Genomic DNA, 18,075 nt, shown 5'->3' on the forward strand with positions numbered 1-18,075 from the left:
TGTAACACAATCCACAGTGTTGACTACTTCCTTGTTTACAAATTACTGTAATTGATGAGTCACAGTATCATGACAGGAAAGGGGCAAAATGCTGTTTCAGCAAAATGTTGTTATTTTAAAGGGAAGGGCAATAGACTGCAGCTTGCCCCAAACGGTGGTACACATATTTTCACAATGAGGGTCACTTGTGTGTGAGCAGGGCTCAGGAAGGGCTGTCAATAGACCCCTTTATGAGGCAGTGCGGGGGGAATTAGGCCGTCAATGGAGTGGACTAAGCCACATATGCCATGTGTCCACACTCGGCCCTGGTCTGTTTGTTTTGATGGCAGCACGAGACTGGCGTGACTGCGGGCCTTGTTTACGTTGGATGTGTGTCAAGAGAGTTCCCACTGGATGAGAAACTCACCTCTCAGATTGCATCAGAGCCACAAGTGCAATCCATCTACACTCAAAACTTGACTGTGTTGAAATAATGAGTCCTGACAATTTGAAAATCTGAGTTTATGCATTTGCAAGACAGAAGGGTGTTTCATAAATGTGGGTCAGAAGAGCAGGGCTTATTGTGCAACGTCTGTCTTGACAGTCACTTTAAGAAGTGCTGGTTCAGTTTGCCCCTCTTGTTGCCCCCTCTCTTTTTTTTATCATATTTGATCGATATTTCAAGAGAGAACACATTTTGAAAATGCAATTCACAGGGTGGGGCCATGAGTAAAAGTTAATTATTGGCTTCATTATAAGTGCAGTGCATTTGAAAAGCATGTGGAATATTATGCATTTAGGTCAGATAGAAAAAAGCTATGAGCTCATATTTTAAGTATGCAATAAGTGAAGCCCATGTCAAAATGTGATAAATGTTGACTTGCAAGTTGCACTGTGAAATGAAATCTCAAGGAGGGACTTTAGAGAAAATACTGTTACAGTCTGGCAGATTGATTGGAACAGTGGTTCAGCCGCAAGTAAAGCTACAGTTAGCGTGAAAACTAGCCTGACCAGGACCAGGCTAGTCTGGGGGGATATGTTTTCACAGTATCTTTCCTAAGTTTTCTCTGTCTAGCCATAGTATAGTATGTCAAAAAAGTGATAAAAAAGTCATAGTATAGTATATCGACAAAGAAATAAAGAAGTCATAGTAAATATCCAAAAAAGTCATAATATAGTATGTCGAAAAAAGTGCTAAAAAAGTCAGAGTATAGTACACCGAAAAAAGTCATAGTATAGTATGTTGAAAAAAATATTAAAAAAGTCATAGTATAGTATGTCGAAAAAAGTGATAAAAAAATCATAGTATAGAATGTCAAAAAAGTGATTAAAAAATCATAGTATAGTATGTCAAAAAAGTGATAAAATAGTCATAGTATAGTATGTCGAAAAAAGTCATACTATAGTATGTCGTAAAACGTCATGAATAGTATGTTAAAAAAAAGTGATAAAAAAGTCATAGTAAATGTCCAAAAAAAGTCATAGTGTAGCATGCCGAATTAAGTGATAAAAAGTCATATTATAGTATGTCGTAAAACGTCATGAATAGTATGTAAAAAAAAGTGATAAAAAAGTGATAGTATAGTATGTCGAAAAAAATTATAAAAAAGTTATAGTATAGTATGTCAGTAATGTAATGTCAGTAATGTTGAAAAAAGTCATAGTATAGTAGGATGAAAAAAGTGATAAAAAAGTCATAGTATAGTAGGTTTTTTGTTACTTATTTCGCAAAAAAAAGTGATAAAAAAGTCATAGTAAATATCCCAAAAAGTCATAGTATAGTATGTCGGGAAAAGTGATAAAAAAGTCATAGTTTAGTATGTTGAAAAAAGTAATAGTATAGTACGTTGAAAAAGTGAAAAAAGTCAGAGTACAGTATTTAGAATAAAGTGATAAAAAGTAATTCATAGTATGTTGTAAAAAGTAATAAAAAGTCATAGTATAGTATTTCGAAAAAAGTGATAAAAAGTCATAGTACAGTATGTCGAAAAAAGTCATGGTGTAATATGTCAAAAAAAGTGATAAAAAGTCATAGTATAGTATGTTGAAAAAAGTGATAAAAAAGTCATAGTACAGTATGTCAAAAAAGTCATGGTGTAATATGTTGAATAAAGTGATAAAAAGTCATAGTATAGTATGTCAAAAAAGTGAAAAAGTCATAGTATAGTATGTCTAAAAAAAAAGTCGTAGTATAGTATGTCGAAAAAAGTGATAAAAAGTCATATATAGCATGTCGAAAAACGTGAGGAAAAAGTCATACTATAGTACAGTATGTCGAAAAAAGTCAGTTTAGTAAATCGAAAAAAGTGATAAAAAAGTCATAGTATAGTATGTCAAAAAAAGTTGTGGTGTAGTATGTCGAATAAAGTGATAAAAAGTCATAGTATAATATGTCGTAAAAAGGGATAAAAAAGTCATAGTAAATGTCTAAAAAAGTCATAGTATGGTACGTTGAAAAAAGTAATAGTATACTATGTCGAAAAATGTGATGAAAAAGTCATAGTATAGTATGTCGAAAATAGTCATAGTGTAGTAAATCGAAAAAGTGAAAGAAGTCATAGTATAGTATGTCGAAAAAAGTGATTAAAAGTCATAGTATACTATGTCGTAAAAAGTTATAGTATTGTATGTTGAAAAAAGTAGGAAAAAAAAGTCATTGTATAGTATGTCGAAACAATGTAGGAAAAGAGTAATGGTATAGTATATTGAAAAGTGCATTCATCTCTCCAAAACAACCAGTTGGGAAAGAGACTGGACCGGAATACAACCTTTAGACTACCAGTCTCTTCCAACTTTTCTCTTCATCTATTTAAATTCTTAAAGTAGGTCTTGATACTAATTGTACCCTATAAGATTTGAACACTCAACTTTTTGTCTTTCAATCATTCCCTATTCACCGTAAGCTATCTGACCTGACACAAGTTTTTGCCATATTTGTCTCTTTCACCTAGTATATTGGACCTCAAAACTTATTGAAACATATAACATGCTACCTTCTGTCTTCCAGTCATTCTCTTATCACTCTAAGCTATCTGACCTGCCATGAATGTTTTGTTTTTGGCATATTTGTATCTTTCACTTAGTATATTGGACCTAAAAAATGACAAAATGAAAATATAAGATTAAACGTCTCAACCTTCTGTCTTTCAATCATAGTCTTATCACCCTAAGCTATCTAACCTGCCAGAAGAGCATGCGTTTTGGGTATACTTTTTTCCTTTAACATAGGATATTGGACTTACACTAACCTTATTAAGTAAGGTTTGAACACTCAACCTTCTGTCTTCCAACCATGGCCTTATCACACTAAGCTACCTGACCTGACACAAAGATTTAGTCGTAAAAAAGTCATAGTAACGTACGTCAAAAAAGGCCTGAGTGGGCTTTAACTGTGTTCACACAGAATGCGAGGTGAATTTTAGAGGCTGTATACAAAGTTAATGGGGCGGGACAGGGGGAATTAAAGCAAAAAGTACAGTTTCTGTTCACTCAATACACACTAGATTAAAAAAAAACATTCAGTCTTGTTTTGATTGAACAAGCAAAGCAATTTATTTACAAACATACACAGGTAATAACTGTCGCCCATGAGTCTTTAGTGTGCATCTCATAGCCAAATCTTTAGGCTTGCAAAGAGAAATAAGCTCAGTACGGGTTCACCTTAAATCAGCATAATCCATGCTTTTTTTCATTAGAATTTGGTTTAATGTTGTGATCATTTCAGCTCAAATACCATAAATACTTGGAGCAGCATTAAATACTTTTTTTCCCTCAATACTCTGTGGTATTGTGTGAGACAATTTTCAAGGTAATAAAAAAAGAAAATCAAGTTGAGATACATGCCAAATTAATGTAACAATACTTTTTTTAATTGGTCACATTCTTCTTCTTTTTTTAACAACTTAGATTTCAAATCAACAAATGCTGATTCAGTTAGTTATATGCAAATGTTTGATCCGTCATTTATCTCTGTTTGGATCTTGTTTAGAGTTTTTCTCCTCAGAGAGGTCAAAGGTCAGGTCAGCTAAAGTGTCCCTGAAGCCTGAAGGAACTCAGTGCCTTGCTCAAGGACACTTAAAGCAGGAAGGATAGTTACTGGCACAGGGTCTTAGCCCATGACATTTTCTCTCAACACTAGAGCACCATGCTGCCACTCTGCTGCTAATCCTGACCCAGTTTAATGGCATTTTTGCACTCATGAACACCTTTTCAAAACTACCTTCCTGATAGCACCGTAAATGTGCTAGCAATACACTCTAACATAGAGCACAAGAAATTCGACACTGATAAAAGTGGGTCTAGTCTCTGTAAGTCCATAGCAATCATATGACTGGTAAAAAAATGAATGGAATACTTCAGTGAAAATAGGAAGTCCCATCTTGTCTGCACGTACCTGTATGCAAACAATCATTACATTTCATGCGGATAGTTGTGGCTAGAAAATTGTGAGTAAACCATAAGAGAGAAAAACAATTCAAAAGGTCCATTCAAATGACTTATGTGTGGTGTTTATGAACAGCTTATTTTTCAAGGTAGGTTCCAAATCTTATTAAATCTCTAAAAAGAATGCCTGCCTTCCCCCTATGTCTCCCAATATCCAAAAGTACACTTTTAAGATGATGACTTGCGAAAAGATGAGTCACTCTGAGGAAGTCCAGCCAAAACCAGCCACTTAAAAGGCTTTTGTTTAAATTGTATGCAGATCAGGAGGCAACCAGTCATACCAAAGTTTACATGTGGGAGATTAATGAAAAGAGATGTTAAACAATGTTACAATCATTAGTTGCCTTAACTGCGGAAAAAAAGTTCACCATCAGATTCAAAAAGAAAAAGCTCTCTTAATCAACAAGAGAGCTCTAAAATACACAAAGTGAAGATGAAGACGTGAAAACATGCAAACTAGAAAAACAACTTGTTTGACGGTTGAACCCTTTTTTTTTTTCTCAGTCAAACAATGGCTGATTTCAGGTCTCTGAGAGGAAGGAGAGTGTTGTCGGCTGTAGTTGAGCGACAGCCAGCGGTTCCTTAGGGCTGCCAGATGTGGACGAGGATGGATACGGTGGGAAGCAGAGGATCAGAAGGAGAACCTGGTGGTCGTCCTCCTGATGGGTCACTAATGCTAGGAGGTCTGCAGCAGGCGTCTGTAGTGGGGCATGATCTCGTGTTCTGGCAGGTGCAGGTTGAACTCTAACGCCACCAGCACCGGAAACTCGAATGCTATCAGCTCTCTGCGGTTCACTCTGAACCTCTCTTCCAGTTTCTGCCAGAAAAAAAAGAGTTAAGATTAAATAATAGATACGTGCGATGCTGTATTCCTAAATGCCTCTCACTACACTCCCTCATTTTTAACCAGCATTTCATGAGGACTGGCGCAGACGATTTAGACAAGAGGAGATGCCTCTTGTTTGGATGGTTGACAAACCTACTGTTGATGCAATCACCATACTCTACAAGCCAACTAGAAAATGGGAGCAGAGTTGAAATGATAGGATTAGATAGGCTGGATAAACGATATAATTATTATTATTATTATTTTTTTTATATATATATATATATATATATATATATATATATATATATATATATATATATATATATACACACACACATACATTTCCAAGATGGCAGCACTGTGTGCGTCCTGTGTTTGACTCTATGTTTTGTCTTGTCAGACATGTTAAATGTATGCGTTTTTAACTAAATCACTCAAGAGCAAAGGATTAACTCGCGCTTTTTTCCTTTGATGGAACTCATTACAAAAGATGGACTGTTAGCAGTGTAGCCTGCGCATTGTTTGAAGTGGAGCCTGCCAAATTAAGTGATAAAAAGTCATATTATAGTATGTTGAAAAAAGTCATAGTATAGCATGTCGAAATAAGTGATAAAAAAAAGTCATAGTAAATGTCCAAAAAAGTCATAATATAGTATGTCGACAAAAGTGATAAAAAAAGTAGTAGTATAGTATGTTGAAAAAAGTAATAGTATAGTACGTTGAAAAAGTGAAAAAAGTCAGAGTACAGTATGTAGAATAAAGTGATAAAAAGTAATTTATAGTATGTTGTAAAAAGTAATAAAAAGTCATAGTATAGTATTTCGAAAAAAGTGATAAAAAGTCATAGTACAGTATGTCGAAAAAAGTCATGGTGTAGTATGTCGAAAAAAGTGATAAAAAGTCATAGTATAGTATTTCATAAAAGTGATAAAAAGTCATTGTATATTATGTTGAAAAAAGTGATAAAAAAGTCATAGTATAGTATGTTGAAAAAGTGAAAAAGTCATAGTATATCCATCCATCCATCCATCTTCTTCCGCTTATCCGGTAGCAGGTCGCGGGGGTAGCAGCTCCAGCAGGGGACCCCAAACTTCCCTGACCCAGCCTTCATGACCATAGGTGAGGGTAGGAACGAAAACTGACCGGTAGATTGAGAGCTTTGCCTTCTGGCTCAGCTCTCTTTTCGTCACAACGGTACGATAAATTGAGTGTAATACCGCACCCGCTGCGCCGATTCTCCGACCAATCTCCCGCTCCATTGTCCCCTCACTCGCGAACAATACCCCAAGGTACTTGAACTCCTTCACTTGGGGTAAAGACTCATTCCCTACCTGGAGAAGGCACTCCATCGGTTTCCTGCTGAGAACCATGGCCTCAGATTTAGAGGTGCTGATCCTCATCCCAGCCGCTTAACACTCGGCTGCGAACCGATCCAGTGAGTGCTGAAGGTCACAGGCCGACGATGCCATCAGGACCACATCATCCGCAAAAAGCAGCGATGAGATCCCCAGCTCACCAAACTGCAACCCCTCTCCACCCCGACTACGCCTCGATATCCTGTCCATAAATACTACAAACAGGATTGGTGACAAAGCGCAGCCCTGGCGGAGGCCAACTGTCACCTGAAACGAGTCCGACTTACTGCCGAGACACAGCTCTCGCTTTGGTCGTACAGAGATTGGATGGCCCTGAGAAGGGACCCCCTCACCCCATACTCCCGCAGCACCTCCCACAGTATCTCCCGGGGGACCCGGTCATACGCCTTCTCCAGATCCACAAAGCACATGTAGACCGGTTGGGCATACTCCCAGGCTCCCTCCAGGATCCTTGCGAGAGTAAAGATCTGGTCCGTTGTTCCACGACCAGGACGGAATCCGCATTGTTCCTCTTCAACCTGAGGTTCGACTATCGACCGAACCCTCCTTTCCAGCACCTTGGAGTAGACTTTACCGGGAAGGCTGAGAAGTGTGATACCCCTGTAATTGGCACACACCCTCTGGTCCCCCTTTTTGAAAAGGGGAACCACCACCCCGGTCTGCCACTCCTTAGGCACCGTTCCCGACTTCCACGCAATGCTGAAGAGGCGCGTCAACCAAGACAACCCCTCCACACCCAGAGCTTTAAGCATTTCTGGACGGATCTCATCAATCCCTGGGGCTTTGCCACTGTGGAGTTGTTTAACTACCTCAGCAACTTCCACCAGGGAAATTGACGACAATCCCCCATCATCCTCCAGCTCTGCCTCTACCATAGAGGCCGTATTAGTCGGATTTAGGAGTTCCTCAAAGTGCTCCTTCCACCGCCCTATTACCTCCTCAGTTGAGGTCAACAGCGTCCCATCCTTACTGTACACAGCTTGGATGGTTCCCCGCTTCCCCCTCCTGAGGTGGCGAACGGTTTTCCAGAAGCACCTTGGTGCCGACCGAAAGTCCTTCTCCATGTCTTCTCCGAACTTCTCCCACACCCGCTGCTTTGCCTCTTTCACGGCAGAGGCTGCAGCCCTTCGGGCCCTTCGGTACCTTGCAACTGCCTCCGGAGTCCTCTGGGATAACATATCCCGGAAAGACTCCTTCTTCAGTCGGATGGCTTCCCTGACCACCGGTGTCCACCACGGTGTTCGTGGGTTACCGCCCCTTGAGGCACCTAAGACCCTAAGACCACAGCTCCCCGCCGCAGCTTCAGCAATGGAAACTTTGAACATTGTCCACTCGGGTTCAATGCCCCCAGCCTCCACAGGGATGCACGAAAAGCTACGCCGGAGGTGTGAGTTGAAAGTCTGTCGGACAGGGGCCTCCTCCAGACGTTCCCAATTTACCCGCACTACCCGTTTGGGCTTACCAGGTCTGTCCAGAGTCTTCCCACACCCTCTGACCCAACTCACCACCAGATGGTGATCAGTTGACAGCTCTGCCCCTCTCTTCACCCGAGTGTCCAAAACATACGGCCTCAGATCAGATGAAACGATTATAAAATCGATCATTGACCTTTGGCCTAGGGTGCTCTGGTACCAAGTACACTTATGAGCATCCCTATGTTCGAACATGGTGTTCGTTATAGACAATCCATGACTAGCACAGAAGTCCAACAACAAACAACCACTCTGGTTTAGATCAGGGAGGCCGTTCCTCCCAATCACGCCTCTCCATGTGTCTCCATCATTTCCCACGTGCGCGTTGAAGTCCCCCAGCAGAACTATGGAGTCCCCCACTGGAGCCCCATACAGGACTCCATTCAAGGTCTCCAAGAAGGCCGAATACTCCGAGCTCTTGTTTGGTGCATACGCACAAACAACAGTCAGAGTTTTCCCCCCCACAACCCGCAGGCGTAGGGAGGCGACCCTCTCGTCCACCGGGGTAAACTCCAACGTAGCGGCGCTCAGCCGGGGGCTTGTGAGTATCCCCACACCCGCCCGGCGCCTCACACCCTGGGCAACTCCGGAGAAGAAAAGAGTCCAACCCCTATCCAGGAGTATGGTTCCAGAACCGAGACTGTGCGTAGAGGTAAGCCCCACCAGATCCAACTGGTAGCGCTCCACCTCCCGCACAAGTTCCGGCTCCTTCCCCCACAGAGAGGTGACGTTCCACGTCCCCAGAGCCAGCGTCTGCTGCCCGGGTCTGGTCCGTCGAGGCCCCTGACCTTCACTGCCACCCATGTGGCAGCGCACCCGACCCCAGCGGTTCCTCCCACAGGTGGTGGGCCCATGGGTTGGAGAGAGAGGTGCCACATAGCTTTTTCGGGCTGTGCCCGGCCGGGCTCCGTGGCAAACCCGGCCACCAGGCGCTCGCTGACGGGCCCTCCATCTGGGCCTGGCTCCAGACGGGGGCCCCGGGCTTCCTCCGGGCAGGGTCACTCCATCTCTACCTCGTTTTTTCATAGGGTTTTTGAACCATTCTTTGTCTGGCCCCTCCCCTGAGACCACTTTGCCTTGGGAGACCCTACCAGGAGCACAAAGCTCCAGACAACACAGCCCTCAGGTTCATAGGGACACACAAACCTCTCCACCACGATAAGGTGATGGTTCCAGGAGAGGTATAGTATGTATATAGAGTATATAGTACAGTATGTCTAAAAAAAAGTCGTAGTATTGTATGTTGAAAAAAGTGATAAAATCAGAATAGTATGTCGAAAAAAAAGTGATATAAAGTCATAGTACAGTATGTCGAAAAAAGTGATAACAAAGTCATAGTATAGTATGTCGAAAAAGCGAAAAAGGTTAGAGTACAATATGTAGAATAAAGTAATAAAAAGTAATTTATAGTATGTCGTAAAAAGTAATAAAAAGTCATAGTACAGTATGTCGAAAAAAGTCATGGTGTAGTATGTTGAATAAAGTGATAAAAAGTCATAGTATAGTATTTCATAAAAGTGATAAAAAGTCATAGTATAGTATGTCGAAAAAGTGAATAAGTCATAGTATATGTCTAAAAAAAAAGTCGTAGTATAGTATGTCGAAAAAAGTAATAAAAAGTAATATATAGCATGTCGAAAAACGTGAGGAAAAAGTCATAGTATAGTACAGTATGTCGAAAAAAGTCATAGTATAGTAAAACGAAGAAAGTGAAAAAAAGCAATTGTATAGTATGTCGAAAAAAGTGATGAAAAGTCATAGCATAGTATGTTGAAAAAAGTGATAAAAAAGTCACAGTATAGTATGTCGAAAAAAGTCGTAGTGTAGTATGTCGAATAAAGTGATAAAAAGTCAGTATAGTATGTCGAAAAAGTGAAAAAGTCATAGTATAGTATGTCGAAAAAAAAGTCGTAGTATAGTATGTCGAAAAAAGTCATAGTATAGTAAATCGAAGATAGTGAAAAAAAAGCAATTGTATAGTATGTCGAAAAAAGTGATGAAAAGTCATAGCATAGTATGTTGAAAAAAGTGATAAAAAAGTCATAGTATAGTATGTCGTAAAAAGGGATAAAAAAAGTCATAGTAAATGTCCAAAAAAGTCATAGTATAGTACGTTGAAAAAAGTCGTAGTATAGCATGTCGAAAAATGTGATGAAAAAGTCATAGTATAGTATGTCAAAAATAGTCATAGTGTAGTAAATCGAAAAAGTGAAAGAAGTCATAGTATAGTATGTCGTAAAAAGTTATAGTATTGTATGTTGAAAAAAGTGGGAAAAAAAGTCATTGTATAGTATGTCGAAACAATGTAGGAAAAGAGTAATGGTATAGTATATTGAAAAGTGCATTCATCTCTCCAAAACAACCAGTTGGGAAAGAGACTGGACCGGAACACAACCACTTAGACTACCATACTACCATAAGATTAGAACTCTCAACCTTCTGTCTTTCAATCATAGTCTTATCACCCTAAGCTAACTAACTGATTAATGTTTTCAGCATACTCTTTCACGTAGTATATTGGACCTCTAAACTTAATGAAACATAGATAGAGAATGATTGGAAGACAGAAGGTTCAAAGACTCAACCTTCTGTCTTCCAATCATTCTCTTATCACCCTAAGCTATCTGACCTGCCAGAAGAGCTTGTGTTTTGGGTAGTCAGCGTTAACGCGTTAATTTTAATCGTAGCCTGCGCATTGTTTGAAGTGGAGCCTACCTGCTGCGTTTCCTGCATTTGCCAAACTTGGGGAAATCACATGCTTCGTTGGCATCAATAGCTCATCGCTACTCTCTCCTGGAAGCCTGTCTTAGCCTTGCTTATTGAACGGACTGGAGGAGTTTGCTGGACGTCGGCTTGTGGAGGGGATCAACATTGAGGTCGGTGGTGCTTTCTCGCCTTTAAATCAGCGGCGGGTGCTCCTTGTCTCTGGCCCCTACCCCCGATATTAATCCACGGAGGTGCTGCCTTCGAACCGAAATCCTTGAGCTCGATTGCTGGTTGTTTGTGTGTTTCCCCGCATTGCTGGCAATGGGAGAGCGGCGCTGCTAATATGGCCAGCTTTCTGCATGTTCGATCCAAGCGTCAGGCCAGGCTGTGCCGAAGGTAAAAATGCGTGTAACTTTGAATGTTTTCCCCTGCATCGTCCATCAAAACACACACGCACAGATCTATCATTTCAAGTGATTCCAATTGCAGTTGTAATGGAACCAAGGGCGTTTTTCTTCTAACTCTACAGAATGCATTATGTCCTGCGAAAAAATCACGTTTGGACTTTAAAAATGGACAATTCGATTAAAATCTCCCACTAAAAAACTTAAAGCAGCGATGTCTGATAATGTTGATGCTTTTGATGGCTGGTAATATAAATCCAAATCCTGGTCCGGTGGGAAATTGTCTTTCAACCCCGCTGGAATTTTCAGATAGGTCTGGGCTTGGTGTCCTGCATTTAAATGTTCGTAGTTTAATGCCTAAGTTAGACCAAGTAAAAATCTGGGCCAAGACGACCAAAACTGACATTTTGGTCCTGTTTGAGACCTGGCTCAGAAATTCTATTGCAGATAATGATATTGCAATAGAGGGATACAATGTTTTTCGTTCTGATCGGAAAAGTAAGGGAGGAGGCGTTGCAGTCTATATAAAATCAAAATTTCATGCAACTGTTATAAAGTCATTGTCCATCCCAAAACAGTTTGAGTTATTAGCCATTGATTTACACTATGGAAGTGATTGTCATCTGAATATTGTTGGCTGTTATAGACCACCCTCAGCTGTTAATGACACTCTCACCTCATTGTCATCAGTGTTAGCTGAATTACAAGTAAAATAACTCTTACTGCTGGGTGATTTTACACTGGGATTGGTTGTCACCAGTGTCAAACCAGTTTAAAGAATATTGTGATTCAGTGAACTTAACTCAAATCATAGACACACCTACAAGACCTAATCTTAACCCAAGCAAATCCACTCTTATTGATGTCATTCTAACAAATAAACCCCATAAATTCACCCACATAGGATTTTTTCCAGATGACGTCAGTGATCACTGTGCTGTAGCAGCTATACGAAATTGTAAGATTCCAAAAGTAAAACCTAGAATTATTAAAAAAAGGAGTTTTAAGAACTTTGATATTCAAGGTTTTTTGCATGATGTGTCTACATGTGACTGGGATAAATTGGTTTTAATACCCGATGTGAATTCTGTATGGCAGTATTTCCATACAATATTTTTAAAGGTGATGAATAAACTGAACCCTGAGAAATAGATGCACAGCCCTAGTTCGCAAGGCGAAATCTGAGTTTTATCTTAATGAAACAACAAGAAATTTAAATAACCCAACTAAGTTTTTCAAAACCATTAAGTCGTTGTCCCCTACTCAATCATCTAGTGGTTTCCTGAACCAATTAACAATACAATAAATGAAAGGCAAATAACCGATAGAACTGAGATGGTGAATTGCTTTAACAAGCATTTTGTGTCAGCTGGATCTATATTCAATAGATCTTCTGATCAAAATATTTTGAATGTATCTTACTCAATGGGAGATTATAGTCCTAGATTCAATTTTACGCCTATTACGAGTCATGAGGTCTTAATGACCCTGAAAAAAATGGATACTCGTAAATCTGCAGGGTATATTTTTAAAATTTGCAGCAGAAATCATTGCTGACCTTTTGACATATAGTTTAAATTTATCTCTGGAACAGAATATTGTTCCTGAAGATTGGAAAGCTGCTCTGGTTCTACCAATGTTGAAAAGTGGTGACCGTTCTAATTTGGACAATTACCGTCCAATATCTAAATTATCAGTGATAGCCAAGATTTTGGAATCTATCATCAGTGAGCAATTAAAACAGTTTCTGGTTAATAATAATAATAATAATAATAATAATATTCTATCTGGCTTTCAATCTGGCTTTAGAAAAAAATCATAGTACTGCCACTGCCACTATGAAAGTACTTAATGATATAATTAGTGCTTTAGATGATCGTAAATCATGTGCTGCGTTATTTATTGATTTAACAAAAGCCTTTGATACAGTCAATCATGTTATATTATTATCACGGTTGGCTTGCATTGGCCTCTCTGATGCTGCTACTGGTTGGGTCAGTAGCCATTTAAATAACAGATGTCAACATGTACTTCTAAATGACTACATGTCTGAGAAACTTACTGTTAACTCTGGTGTACCACAGGGCTCTATTTTGGGGCCCTTGCTTTTTAATATATATATTAATAACCTCAGTGAAAATGTTATGAATGCCAATATACACATGTATGCTGATGATACCATGATCTACTGTTCGGCAAAATCACCTGCTGAGACAATTTTAAAGCTACAAAAAGCATTTGAAAATATTCAGCTCAATTTACATGCATTAAAGCTAGTTCTTAATGATAAGAAAACTAAATATATGTTTTTTAACAGAACCCGTAAGCGTGGATTTCCCTGCCTCATCTCCACACATTACAGGGCAGGCCAATAGAATCAGTTCCCTCGTACAAATACCTGGGATTTATATTGGAGAAAGACATGTCTTTTAAATTGCATATTAAGCAGTTAATCACTAAATTGAAATTAAAGTTGGGCTTTTACTTCAGAAACAGTTCCTGCTTCACACAGAAAGTCAAGAAAAAGTTGGTTGAATCTACCTTCTTCCCAATTTTAGACTATGGAGATGTGTTTTACAGACACTCCACAAAGTCCCTGTTGAAGTCTTTGGATTCTGTGTATCATTCAGCACTGAGATTTATAACCCATGCAAAGTACTCTACCCATCACTGTGTATTATCTGAAATGGTAGGTTGGCCCTCACTCAACACAAGACGGCTCAAACAATGGATGACCTTTGTGTACAAATCAATAACTGGACATACTCCTTCATATTTAACTACACTCTTAACATCTAGTAGATCTGAACACAATCTAAGATCAAGCAGATACATACTGTATGATGTTCCACAAACTAAAAGAGTTTGGAAAAACTGCTTTTTGTTACAGTGTTCCAACTTCATGGAATGAGTTACAAAATCAGCTAAAATTACAGGTTTTTATTTCACATACTGAATTCAAGTCCTACCTACATCAAATATACCAACATGTTTGCGCTTGTTTTTAAAATGTGATTTTCTGTTTTTATTTCTTATTTATTATTGCTGTCCATCCCTGTCTGTCTGTTATTTGTTGTATGTTAAAGTGTATTTTTATGTGCTGCCTTCTTGGCCAGGGCTCACTTGTAAAAGAGATTTTAATCTCAATGTGATTTTTTTCCCCTGGTAAAATAAAGGTTAGATATAATACTAAATTATGTTGTGTTTGCCAGTTCTGCAGAAATCATTAGGTCAAATTCAAAATATCTTTCGTGCTATAGAAGGAGCTTTCTAAAGTCAAAATAACCCTCATGATGTCATCAGAGTTAGCTCAGAGTTAGCTCTTCAAACTGTGATACAAACTGGAGGCAGCATTATGGGAATTTTAGGAGCCTGCATTTTTGGAGCTTGACCCCTATTAGAAACAAAAAATTTGCATATCTCAACATCTGGTGCATCAATTTTGACCAATTTATTTTCAAGGAGTAACTTAACACTCCCTGAAAATCTGATTTTTATCTGGCCTCCAGTGGTTCTCCCTTTGTTGCGGACTCTGTGACATCACTGTTGGATGTGGCTACATTTCTGACTACATGGCAGTGATGCTGGGGAAGCAGGCTTGAAGCTTCACCTCTCACAAGACCCCATATTTATGAGTGCAATAGAAATTCACTAGATTGCCCTTTAAAGGTAAGGATCTATCGATGATGATGGTGGAGCATATCAGAGAGTAGAGTTCCAGAGCTGGTGAGTCTCTAGACAAAAAAACACAGCCTGCCATTTATGGGATTTGGAAACCACTCGACGAGCAACATCAGATCTAGTACTTACTTAAAACCAAGAGCTGACTGATAAGCTTTCATGAGATTTAAAGGTTATGTCAACACTTATTCCTCAGACAGCTTTATTTATTTGAGAATACTTGCTACCCTCCTTTCCATTTTCTTAATATTTTTTTTTGTGCAAATCAATTTCAGCAAAATCTTATTTGAGTGTTGAGACCTGACATTTCAATGGTCACTTCCCTTACCCCTAGTGTTATCTAGTCATGCAAATGGTTTTGGCTGTATCTTGACTCATCTGCTGTTGAGACGTTTGCTGCCAAACCCAGTGACATTTTGTTTGTGGTGCTCACAGCACCGAAAATTTACTTTTGAAAAAAAATCTTTAATATACGAACTTTTTCAAACAGTTTTCACTATGTCTGATTTGTTGACTTTAAATTTGAGCGAACTGACCCTTTAATCCGGTGCAACACAAATCATCATCAAAGTAGGATCAAGGCATAAAGTTAGGATTTTTGGAAGTGTGAGTCAGGACACTTACGTCTATCAGGAGCTTGACCTCGTGTTTCTTGAGATCGCCACCAATCTTGGCTGCCAGCAGGACACAAGCTCCAGCGCAGAGTTTACGATTCTGCTTGTTTAGTTTGCCTTGAAGCACAAGTTTTTCAAAGTAGACGAATGCCATGGCCACTGTCGGTTCCTCGTAACCACATTCATCCAGGGCCAACTTTTTTATCTCCCTTTTCAAGCTGCAGGGAGGCGAAACAGCAGGGAATTAAGAAAAGAAAGGGAGAAATAAACAAGTTGATCTTAATTAAACATGGTACAGTTTTAACACTTAACTTGCTTAATATGAAACATTTTATACACTTCTGTCTGTTTTACCTCCTAATCTTGCTGAGTGTAAGCCTTATGTGGGGGAATTTCTCCTTGAAAGTTTCGTTCATGTCCTTCTTGAGGTCAGAGGGTTTGACGTATTCAATGACCGTAGTCTGAAAAGGAAAACCAAAAGGTGGTGTCAAAATGACTACACTTTCAGCACTGGGTGGGAGTGACTGGAACATCACACACTAGTGTTGGATTCCACCATCTCACAATGAGGCTTTACAGAGACCTGGTGTTACTCATGTCACTTAAAGTCTGGTGATATTCTTTATATTTCTTATTGTCAAAACAATCCCATAAAAAGACCAGAACCAACAATGAATTGATCCAACTAACACACACCTAATGTGTGTATCCTTAGCCTGATGTACTGTAGCTTATTCTTCTGTGCCATAGAGCGCCATTGTTGTCCAAACACTATTAAAAACACCAATGAGCCACACGGTTTCCTTTGGGTGACATGTTTCTTCATTACAATGAAAATGGGCACTGTGGTTTACTTTGAGTCAATACCACGTAACCATCCTGCTGCTGTAAATACTCATTAGCACACCAAATGTGTATCAATCCTCTGCTGAAAATAGTCCTCAGTAAAATAATGATTTACTTCTGTTTGAGTAACGTTTGCTAAGAACTACAGTGCCCAGCTGTTCTAGCAAATAACTTTATATAGCTTTATGGGCTTGTCACACACACAGCGTAAATGGATGTTGAAAAATATTGAGAGATGGACTAACACATTGTTGCTTTTGGTCTTTTCATAGGATTTGTTGAGGATAAGAAAAAGATAGATTGTTGCTATCCTTTTTCTCAAAAAACCTAGAGGACGCAGAACATACTTGATTGCTGACCAAGCTTTCCATACTTTAATTTGGCTTCTATTAAACAGCCCTTAGTGCTTGTTATAACATGCCTTGAGTGCCAGGTGGGTGAGTCACATTAATACAGTATAATGACCCCTGTAAGGCAAAGTACATTTCTAGCACTTTGCTGAATCCACAGCTCAAATTTAAGATGTTTTAGAGGCAAAACAAATCTTAACTGCTAGATGTGTAGGATAATTATAATTTAGTCTAACATGGATCTTATTTCTGTCAACTTGGCTGTCATTCCTTAGTAATAACATTTGCCAGCATTCACCAATATAATTCCTAAGATCCAGGAACAGGGCAACAGTGCTAAAAAGAAGTCAGGCAGGGCAAGAAACAAGCAGTATGACCTTAACTGTAACAATAATTAAAATAATTACCCAAAATGTCCTTTGTAAACACCCATTACCAACATCTTGGTTAAACTTTGCCCTACAGTACCATGCTTGCCGTAGCTGTGCATGCAAGATTATTACCCACATTTTGGCTGCATTCACTTTCAGTTTGACCTCCAACACTTTAGCCAGATTACCTAAAACACGTTATTTGGCTTGTTCTATTCATTAATTCACCCTGCTACATACGTACACACACTGGCATATTGATACACACATTACACATAAACACCCATTTCACCCAACTAACACATACACTTTACCCAACTGATTGAGTGTTACTGTGATTAGATTCAACTATGTAATAAATTGCATTTTTGTTTCATTTGTTTTATGTCCAAATTTCACTGAAAATGCATCACATAAAATGATAATATCATTTAAAAAAAAAAATAACTAAGTGTAGTATTGTTTACAAACTATCTGATCATCCGTCCCTTGGTGTTTCTTTACCAGTCAGACTTTGCTGTAGCATTGTCGCTGTGTTCTCTGATCTGAGCAATTACTTTGGTGTAGAGCTGAAATGATTACAAGAAAGTTAACCGGCAACTCAATTTATCATTTCAGTCATTTTTCAAGCTAAGGTGCCAAACATTTGCTGGTTCCAGTGTTAAAAATATGAGAATTTGCTGCTTTGTAAATAAAATACCTTTGGGTTTTGGACTGTTGTTTAAAGCTATTTGAAGACATCACCCTGGGCTCTAGAAAATTCTATTAGGCATTTTTCATTATTTTTTGACATTTCATAGACGAAACGATTAATTAAGATAACCTGCAGATTAAATTGACAATAAAATAAATTGTTGCTCCTCTACTATGGTGAATACAGGGTTTTTCTAGCTAATAGATTATGCGAGACATACAAAAATAACACTAAAGTTGTAAAAAAAAAAAATAAAAAATCCTATAATGAAGGGTCCACTGACTACAAGTGACATACTCTGCAGTGGTGC

The 18,075-nt window shown here is 38.9% G+C and overlaps 1 protein-coding gene across 3 annotated transcripts in view; it reads right to left on the minus strand.

Annotated features, from left to right (window-relative positions):
- Positions 1-3,748: 3,748 nt before the first annotated feature.
- The window catches only part of cables1 (Cdk5 and Abl enzyme substrate 1), a 31,706-nt gene continuing 17,379 nt past the window's right edge, over positions 3,749-18,075 (minus strand). For all 3 annotated transcript variants that reach the window (XM_031294490.2, XM_031294491.2, XM_031294492.2), the window contains 3 exons: positions 15,859-15,965; positions 15,515-15,722; positions 3,749-5,239 (listed from right to left, as the gene is read on the minus strand). In XM_031294490.2, the coding sequence (XP_031150350.1) occupies positions 5,099-5,239; positions 15,515-15,722; positions 15,859-15,965 (456 nt within the window). In that variant the 3' untranslated portion in view covers positions 3,749-5,098. The remainder of the gene's footprint in view (positions 5,240-15,514; positions 15,723-15,858; positions 15,966-18,075) is intronic.

This window comes from Sander lucioperca, chromosome 9, assembly GCF_008315115.2.
Source record: "Sander lucioperca isolate FBNREF2018 chromosome 9, SLUC_FBN_1.2, whole genome shotgun sequence".
NCBI classification, from domain to species: Eukaryota; Metazoa; Chordata; class Actinopteri; order Perciformes; family Percidae; genus Sander; species Sander lucioperca.